This window comes from Homalodisca vitripennis, chromosome 1 (genome assembly GCF_021130785.1).
Source record: "Homalodisca vitripennis isolate AUS2020 chromosome 1, UT_GWSS_2.1, whole genome shotgun sequence".
NCBI lineage: Eukaryota > Metazoa > Arthropoda > Insecta > Hemiptera > Cicadellidae > Homalodisca > Homalodisca vitripennis.
In genome coordinates this window covers 102,752,049-102,771,221 of record NC_060207.1, presented here as the reverse complement: position 1 = coordinate 102,771,221, position 19,173 = coordinate 102,752,049, and the positions used below count along the sequence as shown (strand labels likewise).

General features: G+C 38.1%; 1 protein-coding gene across 1 annotated transcript in view; it reads right to left on the bottom strand.

The window, feature by feature from the left end:
• The window catches only part of LOC124368152 (protein Rae1), a 70,618-nt gene that overhangs the window by 26,243 nt on the left and 25,202 nt on the right, over positions 1–19,173 (bottom strand). The window contains exons 3-4 of the mRNA XM_046825429.1: positions 13,564–13,656; positions 12,053–12,226 (exon numbers count right to left, since the gene is read on the bottom strand). Coding sequence (XP_046681385.1) covers positions 12,053–12,226; positions 13,564–13,656 — 267 coding nt within the window. The remainder of the gene's footprint in view (positions 1–12,052; positions 12,227–13,563; positions 13,657–19,173) is intronic.

The following is a 19,173-nucleotide window of genomic DNA, read 5'->3' as shown; positions in this document are numbered from 1 at the left end:
TTTAGATGAGATCTCGTCTTCTCCAGCCGAAGTTTTGGGTTTCATTGAATCTATAGTTTTTCTTATCTCATCTCTTCTTCAGTTGCCTTGTAAAGCTGGAGGTTTTGAGCCAATATATTTTCAACAGGGTCTTCTATTGTGCCATGTTCTTCCCTTTCGTTCTGTTTCAGTGTTCTATCTGCAATTGTCACAAAAAACTGTTTAAGTAGTTTGCTATTCTATTGGGTGAGCTGTGCATGCCTCCTTCTATATTCAGGTTTTCTAAAACTGAAGTCTCACTCTTTTTCTTCCTCCTCTGAATTTATTACTTTCCATAAGGCTTTTGATTTGTTCTCTGCTTGCTCTATAAGGTGTACATTGTGCTTTTTTCCCTCAGATCTTTTCAGTTTGAGGTCATAGTTTTTTCTTTCTGAGAGCTGTGTTATTTTTGTCTTCTATATTACCAGTGAGGATTTCTCGGTTTAATGCCCTCTAAATATGATCTTTTAAGTTCTTCACATTCGGCATCCCATACTCTTTTTACTCGTGTTTTCTTTATTTGTACTGTTTTTATGTGGGCATATACCGCGTCCAGAGTAAACCGCAAGACACTATCCAGAGCAGTGAAGGCAGCCTCTGTATTTTCTTTAGATATTACATCTGCCCAGTTTTGGGTTGCTAAGATTGTTCGTATTTCCTCCATTTTGGTGCATATTTATAACCCTTTGTTTAGACTTTATTGGAATATGATTGTCAATGTTTACGGTTACACGACACAGTTGAGCAGTGTGGTCTGAAAAGCCCTGTGGTGATCACACTAATGGGATACTTGGTCCTCACTTATGTTTGTGCAGATGGCATCAATAGAGGTCTGGCTGTGGTGGTGATTCTAGTAGGAGTTAGTTTTAATCTCTTAATATTGAATCCCTCTAGAGCTTCCATTAAGCTTTTGGCTTTCTTGACTATCTGTCAGGTTTATCAACATTTATGTCACCCATTATGACTATCGGTTATTTGGATTTGGGATTTTGTCTAGTTCTGTTGAGAGTGTATCAATAGCGTTCTCAAGGTTAGAATGTGGAGGTCTGTAGACTCCCACTAGGTATAGAAAGCAGTTTTTGAGATTTATCTTCAGTGTTATGGATTCACAGATCATTTCACTTGTTGAGTCTGAGATGGATAACTATGCTGACCTTGCTTTTTTAAGTTCTTGTTGTTGAATATTGCCACACCACCTTTCCTATGTTGTGTCCTTGTGAACCCTCCAATGAGTTCATACTCTGGTATCCTGATGTTTTCTAGGTTTTGCGCTGTTTAGTCCATGTTCTGTCAGTATGAAGAATTTCGGGGTTGTGGGAGTGAAGGAAGTGTGTCAGTCGTTCTATTTTATTTTTTGATTCCATCTATATTTTGGTGGGCCCATTACAATGTTTTGGTGTGGCCAGCGTGACCTTGTGTGTTTAGGAGGTGTTTTATTTTTTGAAGCTGGAGTTCCAGAGTGTTCGTGGTTTGTGTTTCACTTTGGTCTTGTCTCTTTCCTTGCTGTGCTGGATTTTGTCTAAAAAATCGTGGTCTGTGGTTGGCTGCTGCTGATGTGGGTTTGTTTCTTGCCTGTTAGTAACTTTGGCCTGTGTTGATTGTTATGCTTTTTCTATTCAGCTGGTCAGTAGTGAGGTTATTTGCTGTGAATGCTAAGAGTTCCTTATTGTCAAGGGCGTTTGTCTGCTGGATCCATTTTGCTTATTGTGTCATTCCTGCATGGTGTCACGTAAAGAAAGGATTTTGGGTGTGTCTAGATAGTGCTACTAAGGCAGTGTGGGAGTGAGTTGTATATTTCCCCTGGGCTACTGGAAGTGCGTAATATACAGCTATATTTGCAGCTTGTTTGCCCTGAAACTCATGGATGGGATGCTTTTGTATCCTCTTTTGATAAGTTCTTTCTTTTCTGCCTGTTTAAAAGCCAGAACAGTGTACTCATCTGGTGTAGCTTTAGATTTTCTAGGCCTCAAAGTTTTGTATATCCAGTTCACCTACTATATCGTTTGTTTGTTTCCATTCCTTGTGGGTATAATTTTGAGAGACAGCTGTCGTAGATTTAGTGCATCTGTAGGATGTGCTTAGCACTTTGACCGTTGTGGCTATTTCAGAGATTTTGTAGTAATTTTAACCTCCAGCTATGTTGTTCTATATTTATGTGGATTTGATTGGTATCACCTATGAGTAGGACTTCTTTTGCTCCGGAGAGGGTTGCTGCAAATAGAAATCTCCCAGCGTGCATCATAAGTGCTTCGTCTATGATGAGCCTATCATACTGGTTTCCTTTCTCGATATGCTGTGAAGAGTTTGATCAGAAATGAGTGTAGGGTTCGAAGGTGTCATTAGGTGTTAATTTAGTTTTACAGTAGTTAGGGTGTGTGTCCTTGAACCTGTTTCTGAAGTCAATTGCTGAGTCTCTAGTAGGAATAGGATTAGATCTCCAGGTTTAAAGTTCTTCTGTATATAGGTGGTTTTTGCCACATCCTGGTACTCCTTGTATGTACTAGGTTAAGCGGAATATCCGGACTAAGAGTAATATTGAGGTGTTTTATGCTGTTATATAGCCTCAGGTCGTTTTAGTGAGCTGTGTGTTATCTGAAACTAGGATGTTGTCATTAATAGCAAAATTGTTAGGGGATAATTTGTAATTTTGGTTTTCGTTTTCTTTGCAGTTCCACTAGGCGTGCACCGTCATACCCGAATTGGTATTGTGTTTGTGTTTTTTTTCTGTTGTAAGCACTTTTCCTGTGCGTATATTTATGATGTCATACTTTTTCTTAGTCTTTTGGTGGAAAAGATCTATTTGGGAGGCTTCTGTCAGGTGGCTTACATTGTACTCCTTGTATATTTTTACAATGCTCTTTATAAGGATATATGTTTCCTTTGATTTCCAAAGCTCTTTTTGTTCGTGCATTGCCCCATGTATGTAGTTGAGCCTGTCGTTTCCAGTTGGACGAGTAGGGTGGTAGGTGTTTGGGCTTGGGAGGGACCCTCGAGTTGTTCTCCAAGTGCTGTATATAGCCGAGTCTCTTGTTGCTACTCTTGATATTTTTTATTTGATTTTTGTAACACTGTGTCATCAAGAAATCCGTCAATTGGTTTTCTTCGTCTCCTTTTCTTGTGTATACAGGCGGAAGCGATGTAGGTAGGCATTGCTGGAGAACTGCAGAAATACCTGAAGGAGCTCTCTAATGCTTGAGGGGCTCAGGTTCACTTCCTTCATGTTTTCCTCTGAATTGATGGAGAAGAGCACTGGAAATTTGATGCATTCATTGGCCCAGCTCTAGAAAGCGAAACAGTTTTTTTCTTCCAGTTGTTGAGTTTGGCGGAAAAACAGATGATTATTTTTGTGTTTTCCATTGTTGTCCCTGAGTTGTAGTGAAGTTGTTGAATGAGATGTTTTTATTCTTTAGTCTCTTTTGAATTGCAGTGACGTTTTGAGTTGATGGTGATCTTGAAGTTGAGAAGGTATCATCAACATTGAAGAGGAAAATGCTACACGATTTGGTCATGTCTTCATCAGTCATGTACTCTGCGTAGTCAATATAGGTGTCCTCTTCTGGTGGGAAAGAGTATGGTTTTAATCTTTCAAGATTTTTAAGATCCTCTTCGAGTAGGTTGGAAATGCGGCCTGTGTTTGGGTTTACTGAGGTGCTCCCAACATACTTGCGGGCGGTCGCTCTTGTCTCTGTAAGTTCTGAGTCTTCGTCATCACTTAATGGAATGTCTTCGAGTTTGCCTGTATCTATTTCCATGATGTCTCCTTTTGTGTTTGTTGAATGAATGTGTTTGGTGTTTGCATGGGATTTGGTGGGTAGTTTTTTTGGTGTGTTGGGTAGTTAGTTCATTATCTTGAAATCTATAATTTGCTTAGCAGCTGTCAGTTTGGTTTTCAGGCCAAGCACAGCACTGTTGGTGCAGTCCAATCTCTTATTAATGATTGTTATGAGGGCCTGGAATCGAAAAATTTAGTAAATTTTAGGTCTTATGACCTTTCCAAGGCCTTTGACACAGTAAATCATGCCATTTTAGTAAATAAGCTTAAGTTTTATGGTTTTAGTAATACTGTTGTAAATTTCTTTGTTTCTTACCTTACAAATAGGTTCCAATATGTTTATTTCAATGGCTCTTTGTCTGATACACGTCTTGTTCAGTTAGGTGTTCCCCAAGGTTCAATTTTGGGGCCTACTTTATTTATTATTTATGTAAATGACCTGCCCTTTAATCTTAATGACAACCGTGTAAGCACCTACATGTTTGCTGATGACCTGGGCCTCAAAGTCTGTACAGAATCAGTTGATGATTGTAGGGAGATGCTTAGTATTAAAACTTCAATTGTAAACGACTGGTGTGCAGCCAACAAATTGTGTCTAAATGAAAATAAAATCCAGGATTTACAACTCACCTTGTCTTGTAGGTCAAGTGATAATGATGACTTGAGTCTTAAATTTTTAGGTGTCTATTTGCAGTCAAACCTAAAGTGGCAAACTCACATTGATTATGTGGCTGCTCAGACTGCAAGGGGCATCTTTTTGATTAGGGCTCTAAATGGAGTAATTTCTATTGATCACATGCTGTGTGTATATTATGCTTATATAAATAGTTTTTTGACCTATGGAGTTGCTTTGTGGGGCCATTCTCATTTAGCAAATAAGCTGTTTGTACTTCAGAAGAAGGCAATTAGGATAATTGGCAATGTACATAGTAGAGAACATTGTAAACCTCTTTTTGTAAATTTTAATATTTTGACCCTGCCGTCCATCTATGTTTTAAATGTATTGTTGTATGTTAAAGATAATTTATTTAGACTTAGCAACCAAAGAGATGTACATAATCATTTTACACGCAATAGAAATAACTTAATAACTCCTAGATGTAACTATACTAGTACTCAATGCAGCTTTCAATACCAGGGTATCAAGCTTTTCAATGCTCTACCCATGCAAGTAAAGATCATGAGCAGGACTAATTTCAAAAATACCATAAAATGTTGGTTGTTAAAATCTGCTATTTACAGTGTCAATGAGTTTTTTCTTGTAGTGCAAAATCTCACAAGCTAGTTTAATGTATCATTATTGACGTTGTTATATACATTCTTTGTATCCTGACAATAAATGCTTTGATTTGATTTGACAAAGTTAAGTTCCCTTACACTTCACAAAGTTCCCGATAAATATCTATTGGTTTTAAGGTTTTTGTCAAATAAAAGCGAATCACACACCGCACTTCACTACTGACAGGATTTTCGATTGCAGCACACATTTAACACTTGAATGTAACAAAAACGGGCAGCGAGAGGGTGTTCTCATTGTAACAGCTACACTCTGACTGAGGTACCGAGCATGAGCACACCAATATATACGCGATTGGCAGGCGCCTGGCAGAGTCAGATGAAAAATGTTACTTTCTGAATAGCCCTTGTATTTTTAAATATGGAACAATGTTTTAAATAGTTACAAGATAATGACATTGCTCCTTTAAATCCAAAGTATCCAGTTTGCAGTTCGGAGATGAAAACTAGAATTAAAGGTGGTGTTTTGCTGCAAGAAAAACCACAACAAACAAGTCGTTGCAAAAAACGCAATTGAGAAGACTTTTTTTGAAAATTCTAAATTTGATACTGAAAATCATATACTTTTTTAGTTTAAATCAAACAAATTATGACTTTTTAATAAATGAATGTAGTTTTGACGGCTTAGTACCTGCAGAAATACCATTTCAGATTGGCTAAAGTAATTGTAAGTACTATACTGCTCAAATATAGTTTAAATAAAGTTTTGTTATTTTATGTAATCTGAAAAAATACATTTCTTTACATATAAAAGTATACATTCACTATAATACAATTTAAAAAACCAAAAACGTAATTCAATTCAACATTATCGCTCAAAATTAATTCAGAGTAAAATCGTATTTGGTTATTGACTAATGGTGGCAAGAACAATGCCGTTCTACACGTATTCTTTGTTTCACAAGGAGTCACACTTTTATACTTGAAAATAGTAAAAGGTAAACACATTTTATTTTTCTTTGTTAACATTTTATAAATATAGATAGTTTTTTTATTTATCATTAATATATTTATTAAAAAAAATTAAAACCAGCAGAAGTATATTGTTATTTGAAATACCTATTACATAATTTAGCTTGACATTTTGTTTTCAGAGTTGTTTTTTTTTTAATGATATTGATAATTCGATTGTTTTGGTCACCACTTATTATACTGTAACTGAATAAAGAGATACCTTTAAAATGATGTACGGCTTGACCTACCTTTACATTTGAAAATCTTTCAAAAATGACCCCTTCCCTTCTCCAAAAAGTGTTATTTTGGAGTTTAAGAGATGTTTAAGAGGTAATTTTGGGTGTTAAAAATTATTTTCCCAAATTCTTTGGGATCAAAATATGGGGATTTTCATGAAAATGAAGAAGGTAAGTTGCTCGGTTCAGCTGCCTATGTATACATTGCGGACGGGTGGTCTGCCTCACACTGTATGTACAGATAGAGGAATTTAGCTGCACTCACGAAACCCAAATACTACCCTTTCAACAAATCTATCTGTGTGGCAGGTTGCGTTTACGTTCTAGCCACTGAAATGAAGGCGCAATAATCTTTTTAACGTCAGTTTAAACTCACGATTTTGATTTGCCGAATAGTATCAATAAATAAGTTATTTTGAAAAACATGTTAAACAAGACTATAAATATTACAAAAAAGTATATGTCCTATTATTGCTATTACTTGAATTTCTCTAATTATTTAATTTTCAGTGAATTCAATAATATTTAGTTAATTAAAATACTGGAATAAATATAATTTTATAATAACAAAAACATAATCGGATTCTCTGATGGCTGTGTGGAGTCGTTTGGGTCGTATCTGTCAGATCGTCAGCAGTGTTAGGTTCAACGACAAAGATTCAAACTGGAAACCTGTGAATCGAGGGGTGCCACAAGGCTCTGTCCTTGGCCCTCTTCTTTTTTCAATTTACATCGACGATTTGATTGCTATGATCAAACACTCATTTTTTTCACCTGTATGCCGACGATTTGCAAATTTACAGTCACTTTCCCGTTTCAAACTATCCAAACATTGTTGCTGACATGAACACTGACATTGACCCTATTGTAATGTGGGCCTTCAAACACGGACTGAAACATGATGAAAGCAAGACTCAAACTATTCTTATTGGAACTTCCAGACTTCTGAGCGGTATCGACTTGAACAACTCTCCTACACTCATATTGAACAATCGTCCTCTTTCATACAGTGACAAGGTTAAAAATCTTGGACTGACTATTACAAACACTCTTAGTTGGGCCGATAATGTTACTGAGACTTGTGGCAGGGTATTTGTTGGTATTCATAGTCTTAAGCAATTTGCTATTTATTTACCCTTGAATTTGAAAGTAATGCTAGTGAAGACCCTGATTTTCTGCCATTTCAATTACTCTAGCAAAGTTATAAGTCACATGACGGTTGAGCTTTCGGACAAATTACAACGTGCTCAAAATTATTGTGTTCGCTTTATCTTTAACCTTGGACGATATGACCATTTAACACCCTTCAACAATCAGTTACATCTGTTAAGTTGAATCTACTCCGTCAGTTCCACATTCTTAGCATGTTACATTCTATTTTGTGTAACGATTATTCCCCTTCTTATCTGTCTGAACGCTTTTCTTTCATTTCTGAAACAAACAATTGGAATATTCGACGTGGAACCTCTCTGTTATCCATTCCTGTTCATAGATCCTCTATTTACAGCAAATCATTCACAGTCTCTGCCTGTCGACTCTGGAATAATCTCCCGGATCATAAGTAGTCGGGAACGGTTTCGGGGGGTGCTTAGGGACCAACTGTTTCGGGCCTCGCCGGGTTGACGATATCGTGGCATACAGTATGGGACGAATGCTTTGTATGAATGGTGATGGGTGAATGTCTGTTAATTTTCTTGTAAGTTTTATTCTATTTATTTATTTTTAGTTTCATAGAGAACCTTCATTTCATTTTATTACTTTATATAACTATAGATAATAATTTTTGAATGTAAAATAGTAATGTAAACTATATTGTGGCTATTGTTTTACACTAATAGTATAGTTTATTAATTTATGGTTAGGTGTAAGAGAGGACTTAATAGTCCTAACCTCGCCAATTGAGTATGTTTTAAGTTGTATTCAATAAAGACATTTTTCATTTCATTTCATAACAAATGTAACCGTCAATGATTGTTTTTCATTGGAGTTATTTAATCCCACAAATAGTCCTCCTCTTCTGGGCCACTGTCACTGCTGTCTGTATCCGAACCATCTCCAACTGATATAATAAAGGATTCTATAACATTGTCAATCTGGGGTTCTGCAGTTGCAAAGTCCTTTTAGATTTTCTCCTCGTGCATGCACTTTGACCACTCTTCTGCGCCCATACTTGATATCTTGTCTTCTTAGAGAGCTTTAGCTTGAGACATAGATATGATGTATTTTAGCTACATAACCTTTGACTTTGACAAAAATTAACTCAATGGATTGAGGTCTAGGTGGTAGGGTGAAATCGTAAGATGTCATGACCCTCCAGCTGAACATTTTTTTCCAACCATCACCCCATAAAACATATATGTGTACATCAAGCTCTTAGACTGAAAGAAACTTATACCCCCAAAGTACCAGACCACAGGAAGTGACCTGCATAAAACCGACACAGCCCTTGCTAAGAACTGAGAATAAATCAAAAGCAATCTGGCAAATAGTAAACAGTGAAAGGAAGAGTACAGATCAAGGCAAAGAACAGCTGAAAATGAAGATAAATGGAGAGGAAACAACTAATCCAAATGAAATCGCTGAAAAGTTGAATGAATTCTTCACCCAAGTTGCACAGCAAACGCTGGCCACCAATAGTCAGCACCAAAAAGGAAGACAACACACAACCCATGTAGCAAATTGCAGGCTCACTCAACTTCACAACACCACTACAGAAGAAGTACAAGCTATGATTAAAAGCATGAAATCCAAAACCTCAGCAAGGCTTGATGAAGTATCATCAAATTACTTAAATATTGCAGTGAAGCCCATACACCCCCCTGGTCAGCATCATAAATAAATCACTATCATCGGGACTCTTTCCATCCGCCTTGAAAATTGCAAAAATATAACCTAAGCATAAAAGTATCTGCCAAAAGACACCTAGCAACTATAAACCTATTTCACTAATCTCCACTTTCTCCAAAGAAATAGAAAAAGTCGTACAAAAGAGACTGATGGACTACCTCAAACAATATGACTTGCTGACTAATAGTCAACATGGGTTTGTGAAAGGCAGATCCACAACAACTGAAATTGCTGAGCTGACAGAATTCATTTGCGATCAGCTGGAAGTGAGAAAGTTTTGTAACTGGCATAATGCTTGACTTCAGCAAAGCCTTTGATTGTCTGGGGCACAAATTTATCCTACAAAAGCTTCAAAGCCTGGGTATTAGTGACTGCTTACAGGTGGTTTAAAAGCTATTTGGAAGAATGCACTCAAGTGGTGGAGTTAAGATACCATAACAAAGGAACAATACAAAACATCTGACCCAAACCGTTACCTGTAAGCTGAGTAGTGCCACAAGGATCAGTCTTAGACCCTGTACTTTTTATTTTATTTACCAATGACATGCCTCATCTTCTAAATACCTACTGCTCTACCTTAATGTATGCCGACAATACAACTCTTCTGCTCTCTGGGAACTCTACAGAAGAACTAGCAATTGATTCATATACAGCACTAAATATGGCTTACCAGTACTGCCACACCAATGACCTAGTAGTCAATATGACCAAGACCAAACAACTGGCATTTGGTAGAAGACGAGATAAAATTGCAGCTCTTCCAGAAGTTGACATGCAACCCAACACAAAATTTCTTGGTGTAACAATTGATGAAACTCTTTCATGGACTCAGCATGTTGACGACCTTTGCCAGAAACTTAACACCAGCCTCTATGTCATTAAAAGAATTCACCACATCAGTAATTTAAACACTGCAAAGACAACTTGTTATGCCCTTTTTGAGTCTTATCTGAGGTACAGCATTGCTATATGGGGAGGCACTACAATCACTAACCTACAGAGACTTCTCCTGATCCAGAAAAAAGTAATAAGAACTCTTAAAGGCTTAGGACGAAGAACAGCTGTCGTGAAGGTTTCAACGATCTTCGCATCTTGTCAGTTGTGGCCCTCTACATCCAGGAAGTGATTAATTATGTTTGCCGACATGAATTAACTCCCTCAGGGAACAGATGTACACCAGTACAACACTCGACATGCTGACAACTTCATCCTGCCAGCACACCATCTTTCATTGTATGGGAGGAAGCCGTCATACATGGGATGCAAGGTTTACAACCTGCTGCCAACCGAGATAAAGACTCAGAAGGGGAAGAACCTGAAGATGGCACTGCACAGATAGCTGGTGACCAGGCCGTACTACACACTGGAAGAATATCTACATGAAACATGACCAACTTAGACATCAAGACTGCTCAACTCTAACTTATATTCTGTACAAATGTAACTTTAACACTGTACGAGGGCCATCCGGAAAGTAGTACCCGTTTGTGAAATAAAGACACAGAAGTAAATATTAACAAATATAAACATTTTTATTTAAAAGAGCATACCTTAAACTACTTCTCCACATAATCTCCAAGCAAATTTAAGCATTTGTCATAACGTGTGACGAGTTTTTGTATTCCAGCGTCATATTCCTCCGCCGCCAGCCGATTGAAATAAGTAGTCATGCCTTCTTTAAGTTCTTCATCGCTGTCAAATCTTTTTCCCGCCAAAAACTCTTTAAGTTTTGTAAAGAGATGAAAATCTGAAGGGGCCAAGTCCGGGCTATACGGTGGATGGTCGAAAATTTCCCAATTGAATTGCTGCAGAAGCTGTTGTGTTACCCCCGCTGCATGAGGCCTGGCATTGTCATGGAGGAGAATGACGCCATCAGACAATAGACCTCTCCGTCGATTTTGTATTGCCCGCCGTAATTTCTTTAATGTTTCACAATACGCATTAGCGTTAATAGTGTCTCCACGGGCCATAAAATCAATAAGCAGTACACCACGTCGATCCCAGAAAATGGTTGCCATAAGTTTCCTGGTGGACAGAACAGTCTTGAATTTTTTTGGTTTCTTTGGTGAATGAGTATGATGCCACTCCATTGACTGTCGTTTACTCTCAGGTGAAGCATAACAAACCCACGTTTCATCACCGGTAACTATGCGATTCAAGAACGTGTCTGCTTCATCAGAATAACGTTCCAAAAATGTGAATGCAGCAGCCATACGCTTGGTTTTGTGCTCATCTGTGAGCATGCGAGGGAACCACCTTGCACAAATTTTTGAATAATGCAGATGGTCTTTGACAATTTCATGAACAATTGTTCGAGAAACATTAGGGAAATGTTCACAGATGTCATCAATTGTGACGCGCCGATCGTTCCTCACGAATTCGTCTACTGACCTCAGCAGTTGATCTGTAATGACAGATGGTCTCCCTGAACGCTCATCGTCGTGTGTGTTCCCCCTCCCCAAGTTGAAATTACGACACCAGCGCCGAACAGATGACTCTTCCATCACATTGTCTCCATACACTTCCTTTAATTGGCGATGAATAACACAAGGTCGAACGTTTCTTGCGTTGAGAAATTTTATTACAGCCCTCACTTCACAACTGGCGGAGTTTTCAATTTTTTTAAACATTATGAACTGCCACAGAAACAACACAGGCAATGCTAGCGTCACAGAACTTGTAACAGAGAAGGCAGACAAGCCACTGAAGTGATCTGACCTTGACCGGCGGCTACTCGCGTCGTCAGCGCCTCACGCGGCGGAAACGGGTACTACTTTCCGGATGGCCCTCGTATATTTTGACGCCAATACATTTCTCTACGAAAATTGTAAATAAAGAGATTCTGACTTTGACTTTGTATCAAATTACTTTGAAACAAAAGACATCTAAGTGAACAGTATTGATTTTTAAAACTGTTTAAAAAGCCTACCTTGAGTGTTTTGTCCCATGATCCTGTCATAATGCAGGAGTATGTTTGGCCCTTGACAAAGTGGCAAGTCTTGACGGGTGCATCATGGGCTGCTACTTGTACAGTCTGATTACTGGCCAGATCCCAGCACTTGACCATCTTGTCACATGAAGCCATCAAAACTTTGGTTCCATCCTACACAATACACACATACAATATTAGATATCATGATTCAGGATTAGGTCTGGACCTTGTCAAAGTGGCAAGACCAAACGGAAATGCCGTGGGCTGCTACTAGTACGGTCTGATTACTGGCTGGATCTCAAAACTTGACCATCTATCAGATGAAGCCATCAAAACTTCTGTGCCATTGTATACAGCACACACATACAATACTAGCTGTTTATCCCACTTTATTAGCCACATTAAATTTGGCAAGAGTAGTATTAGTTATGTTACATTTAAAATGGTTGATAAGAAAGATAAGAAACCATTAAAATAGTTAATAACATATTATTATGACATGTCAAGTGTTAACTAGCTCAAATAACAGTAATACAATCCGTGATGCCATGATGAGACAGTCTCGCCACGAAAATGTAGTTGTCCTATTGTCTGTTATACAGCAACACTAAACAGTCTGTGAATTTCCTGATCTAACTTATCATATTTTAATGTTCCTGGTTAGCATACCTATACAACATATCATTCTTTCTTTAATTGAAGTTAATTGATGTTTGTTGCCATTTTCACAATTATTGTGAGGACACTCACAGCTGTAATAGGTAGAGTATAAATGGCATATTTCTAAAGAAATGAAAGATAAATATTGATCATCTAAATCATTGTGAATAGTAAAATTAATACTAAACATTAAATAATAAATTAATTAAAAACATCTTTTGAGGTGAAATACCATAGTTATATATTTTATATGGGCTTATAGAGTATACAGGATAGTTTTTTTAATGGACCACCATTGTAATCTTGGAAATTAAAAATCTGATAGCTAACTTCACCTTCTTTTTAGAATATAAAAAGATCCTCTACCAAGAAAGGTTTTATTTACTTTCACTTGTTGCACACCGAGGTATCATAAATCGTCAGTAGATGAGTCACCATGTTTCCTCCCCTACAAGGGTATATAAAATATTTCTACCACAACTATCTTTCAGATTTTAACTGATTAGGAAGAAATCAAACTTGTAGCAGCAGTAACATGGCACCCGCTTTTGTGCCAACATCCAAATTTTTTACAGTAAACTGCTGTCTAATCCTATTAGTTTCTTGGATTTCTTGAAATACAAATAATTTATTTGTATTTTGCTTAACATATATTGCATCCAAAATATTTTTGATAATCACTGTTAGATAATCACTTCGAATAAATTTTCCACACTGATAAAAAGAACTTTTGTAAGATATGTTATGGTTTTTCTATGTTACACTATAGAATCATAAAAAAATTATTTTTATTTTTTTAAAGAAAAATGTAATTTTTAAAAAGAGATTCCCGTAGTAAAAATACTTACATCACTCCAACAAACATCCAGTATGGGACCCTGCATCGTCTGCATCGACTTGGGAATTGTTTTTCCAGTTTGTTCCACTTCCCAGCAACGTACCTAAATAATTGTTATATAGGTAATTTTATTAATAAACTTACTTGTAAATAATAAAAATTACTATTATTATGTATGGATGCTTGACACTATTACAGCAGTTTGTATTTCAATAGTTATTGTAGAAAAGTCCAGAACGCTTTATTATCAAGAAAAACTAGTACAGCATTTCAAACATATATTATTGTAACTGAAAGTACTTAATTCCATTACAGCACTTAATACCTAGTATCTAATATATATATATTAATATTTAAATAAGATTAATACTACTTTGTGTAACTATGCTGTTTTTAATTCCTTTGTGTAACTGAAGAGAAATTTTTAAATGCCATTTAGTTTGAGGTGAATCTTTTGAAGTCTGGTTTGTAACATTGTTTTTTGCCAATAAAGATCTTGAATATATATATTCAGCATTTGGATCAGTCATTGTCACTGGTTTCTTGAAGGCTGCTGGTAGGGGAGGTCAGACCAAATCTTTGAACTCATCTTTACAAAAGAGCTTGTGTTTTTATACAGGTATGCCTTTATAAGCTTTCTAAGACCAGGTGGCTGAATTATGTTGGGAAATCCAGAAGGCTCATCTATGTTTGAAAAGATAGTATGAACAAATTATACTCCATTCAAATCAGATTTGCACACCACTTTCCCTTTATTGGCAGATGACAATTCAAACTTTGTAATGTAGGTAGGAAGGGTAGATTTAAATGTTGAATTTAGCTCCAGTTCACCTTTTTATTGCAGTATCTGGTATCTTATGGTGTCTCAGACTTCACTCCTGGAATATGAAGCCATCCATGATTGTCTTAGGAAATTTAAAGAAAGTTGGGCGTGCCCAAAAAAGTGACGAAGGAGCTCAAAACGAACCTTTACATCGTTTTGACATCAGATACACCTATAAATAGGTGAAGTGGTAGTTTCATTGTCTCATCAGGTGCACAATTGAGTACACTATGATGTTTCTGACATGATCTCTAAGCACGGTAGAGCAACCGAGTTTTCTACACATATCTTGCTTTGGTAGGAAGAGTTAATTCTATTTGAGTATTGAAATTAGCTCCAGTTCACCTTCCTTTTATGTACAGCTGAATTCCCACCAGGACACCACCAATGTGATCTTTTATTTATTTTGGGAGGACAGACACAGCAAAACCTTGTTTTTTTTCCCTGAAAGATGTTCAAGTTTGTGATTACCACCTGGAGAAAGAGATAAATGTTGAAGTGCAACGGAGCTACAGTGCCTGTTAACACATTAACTGTGAATGACAAAATTACCGGTGACAGAAAATGCGGGAATTTTTTTTTGTTTACTTACCCAAAACGGAGTCAGGATAGCCGAAAGGGTTGTCCAAGGTATCCCGGAAGCTTCGTTGGCCAGAACGGGTAACATCATGTCCGTGCCGAGTCTGCTCGTCATCCGCACTGGGTGCCGGTCCCCGTGTTGTATGTGCTCGCAGTGCACTAGGTTTCGGCACAAACACTCGCGAATTACATGTATATAGTACATGAATGACACGTAGATAGTACATCAATTACGCGTATTGGGGTAGGATGGCCCACTGGGGGTGGGAGACGCCGCCTTCACCGTCCCTAGAACTGTTCGAACTCGACTCATTGTCTTCATCAGATGAAAAATTATCGTCAATAACATTATCGTCTTCCTCCATTATGAGTACATACACTTACACAGTCAACAGACACTATAATCCACTCACATAATATCGCAAAGCATACACAACAAACGAAAATGGCGAACCGGCGACGAATCACACCAACTGACTCACCGAAACAGGCACACCTCGCTATGAGTGTTACAGCCTTCCCGGGCAACTACTCAGCTCAAACTGAGGCAATATGAAAGCAGCTGCCGCTCGTCCACCGCCCTGCGCGCCATTTTCGCATGACGAGCATGCTCGTCACCCGCAGTGAATGTGTTAAGGAGTGAACAATCTGCAACAATATACTTTTTTTGACTTTGGAGATTGTTGAGTGTATTGGGAACACTATACTATAATAGGAATTTTGTGTACACATATCCAAAATATTGAAGAATTTTGTTTTCCAACCTTTTGATAGGCCTAGGTGATAGACTTGTCTTTGGTATCAACTCCTCCTTATCAGCTTGTTATAATGATCAATGAGGGTAAGCTTTTTAGCCACTTCTAGTAATTTCTCTGTCTTGAGCATGATAACCAGACAAAAACAAGTATATACTGGTTTTCAGGTGGGCTTTTGCTTTTAGCCAGTCAAAGGCACTGGTCTCTTTCTGAAATATACAGATTCTTGTGAACCAAGCTTCGTGTTGAGCACACTTTTTGATAACTCCTTTCTATTTTTGTCTGTTGTGCCTACCACAAATCTGTTGTGTTATAACAAGGTTTGTGCTACAGGCAACTTTGTATAAAACTTATTTGTAAAAACATGATAACCTTTATTCAAGCATTGACCTCTCTACACAACTCTGTGAGTAAATCTGTCGCCTACCCTGAGGAAATAATCTTTACCTGAGTACAGAGTGAATAACGTAATATTTTTTTGATTCAACCAACTCAAACTTTTTATACCATAGCATGCATGCCTTTTATTGGGCACATGCTGGATAAACAAGCACCTGTTTTTCAACCCTACCATTCTCTCGTAATTGCTAAGATTTTAGTAGGGTGCCTTTTGAAGGCGGAATAGGTACGTCCCAAAATGGTTTGATCTTATCCATGGGTCATAATAGCCTGGTTGGCTTCTTTTGATGGACCGTTAGTATATTAGATTGATCATGAATCATAGATGATGGTAAGAATTGCTTGCAATCTACGCAAGGGCATGACCTTATCATACCAAGGAATAGTCAGCTGAGTCTTGGGACCAATAATTGGCAATTTCTTCCGTGAGGTCAATGCCATATTTATTACTATAAAAACTACTTCATTCCCTCAATCATAACGGTATATTAAGTCTCAAGCCTAGAATGTTCTTTCATTTTCCCAGATAACCACATGCACACATATGTTTTTGCAGCATATTTGTTTCTTTAACCATGACATTGATCATGTCTTCGCCTACAAATAACTTTAAGTACTCCATTGGTTCGTGACTTATAGGACAATCCCTACCTCCGGAGTTTCTTTTCGTGAATTTTTCTTCCAAGTTTTGTATGGGTTCATGAGGATAAACTCTTATCCACACAACATTTACAGGTGAAATAAACGTTGTTCAACTTTTGATGGGATGGTCTGGTGTATGATTTCCTTGTGGCAAGAAAATATGTAAAAGTAGGCCTACATCAACTTGTGATTCAGACCCAAGAATCTGTTGTATAGGCCTATTGTGTACCTGGAGTCATCAGAATCAAACTCAAATTGAGGAGTAAAGTTATATTCACTACCAGAAGAAAATTCTAAGAAGAAATTTTCATCATCAGATGGAAGATGACTACCAACACTATCAATGTCACTGTCTGAATCTAATTCATTGTCACTGACTAGTATATCTCATAGTTCACTTGACCTATCTCTAAAGTTCTCTATCACACAATAAATAGCTAATAATTGATTGCAGTAAAGTATGACAAGAAAAAAAAGTAGTAGACATGCTTTGAAAATGAACACCAATTTAGGCCCATTTCTAAACGGGTTCGGTTCAAAATAATTCTTTCATACACTCACCGGCAAAACACCAACACTTACATTGGAAATAAAAATAAACAATGATACAATAATATTTTGTCACTCACACAAGTAATCTACTTTGTTAATCATTCTTCACGCAATTAATCAAATTCAACCATAGAAATAAATGTTTTACTAACTTAAATGAGGACACAGTAATTGTAATCGGTTAACAGACAAGAACAGCAACTAAACACGATCACAAAGAACAGCTGTTTAAAAGGGTAAATAAGAATAAAAAGATGTTTTGTGATGAGAAAACAACTCTTCGTATATTTATATTCGTAAATATCGTCGCTAAATTTGATGTTATAACAAATTATTCATTTGGCAACGTTCAATTTTGAATGACTGTCACTACAACGGTGGTCAGTGTCGTTGAAAATTGAACAACTGCTAACTCCATGGTTGGAGTCTAGGGGATGGGCTGTCCTTAGTTCAGGTGATTCCCAATGAAAGAACCCCTCAAGGGGTGACACTAGTTGCAACTCAAGACCAAAGGGGGATCCGATTCCAACCAATGGTTGATCTCGGAAAACGCTAGTTAAGCATCTATCAAGAGGTGGCCCTGCTTTCGACTGAAACCCAGGATCTAGGCTAGTGGCCCGATTGTGTACTCTACATGGTGGTTGCCCTCGGCGCCGCGCAGTAGTGGTGACAGGTCGCTCATGACCAGTCTCGACTGTTCCGTATGGAATCGTACCACACACTGCTTTTGCGTGACTGAGGACCCCCCAATCCCACAATCTGAGGCGACCCGTACCTAAGGGATGCATGACGCAAGGGTAGTACATCATGAATGGAGCCCTTAGGGGTTGGGCGCTCTCCCAAGCGTAAATAGCCTTACCTGGTCATGTGGGCCTCTGACTGGGCGGACCTTTTATTTCCTCGTTACTCATCGATCCTGAAATCAAGAACCCAACAGATCATGATCTGGAAAGGTTACAGCAGAAAGCTGCATCTGGCAGTTTGGTTTTGGGTGTTTCTCTCCCTGTTCATCACCCTAAACTACCATCGACGAAGATTCAGCAGTTGGTGGTGTTAATGTAGAGGTCAAGTAGACCAGCTGAGGACGCGAGGTGTTACAACTAATCATGAGAATCAAGGTCCTGCAGGTCAATCTGCAGCACAGCAAAGCTTCTTCAGGTGTATTCTGCAGATATTTTTGGCAGAAGAATTTCATGTGGCTCTGATACAGGAACCCTGGATTTGTAAAGGTATAATATCAGGGCTTTCCATGGCAGGAGTCGAAATTGTTACTGCCCATGTTAATAATGCCAATGAGTTTGTATTGTTGTAAGCAACAAGGTGAACAGCATTCCTGTTCTGGAATTTTGTTCCAATGATCTTTCCACAGGCAGGCTGATTGGACGAACCCCGTTAGTTACATCATCATATCTCCCATATGATGATGTGGATTCCACGCCCTCCAGAGAGATGACTACCTTGGTACACTATGTTGGGAGGAGTGGTTTGGAGTTGGTGATTGACTGTGATGCTAATTCACACAATGAGGTGTGGGGCAGTACCTACACAAACAGCAGAGGAAAGTCGCTCCTGGAGTACCTATATAATGTCCCGCAGTCTGGTGATAGCAAATGTGGGTAATAGTGGTATGGAAGCGTATTTTCTGCAACGCTTGAGGAGGGACGAGAAGGATGAGTTCAAAGGTCACTGCGGGAATTGCGAGTAGCCTGACCTTTGACCGGCATTGAGAGCAACCACGTGTCGACACACACTTGTACACAGCAATGCAGACACGGTAACCGTGGTAGCGGTAACAGAACAGACACGTCAGTCGATTACACAAAGCGGAGCGACACACGGCGGCGGCAGCGGTAGACACGTGTGCGCGAAG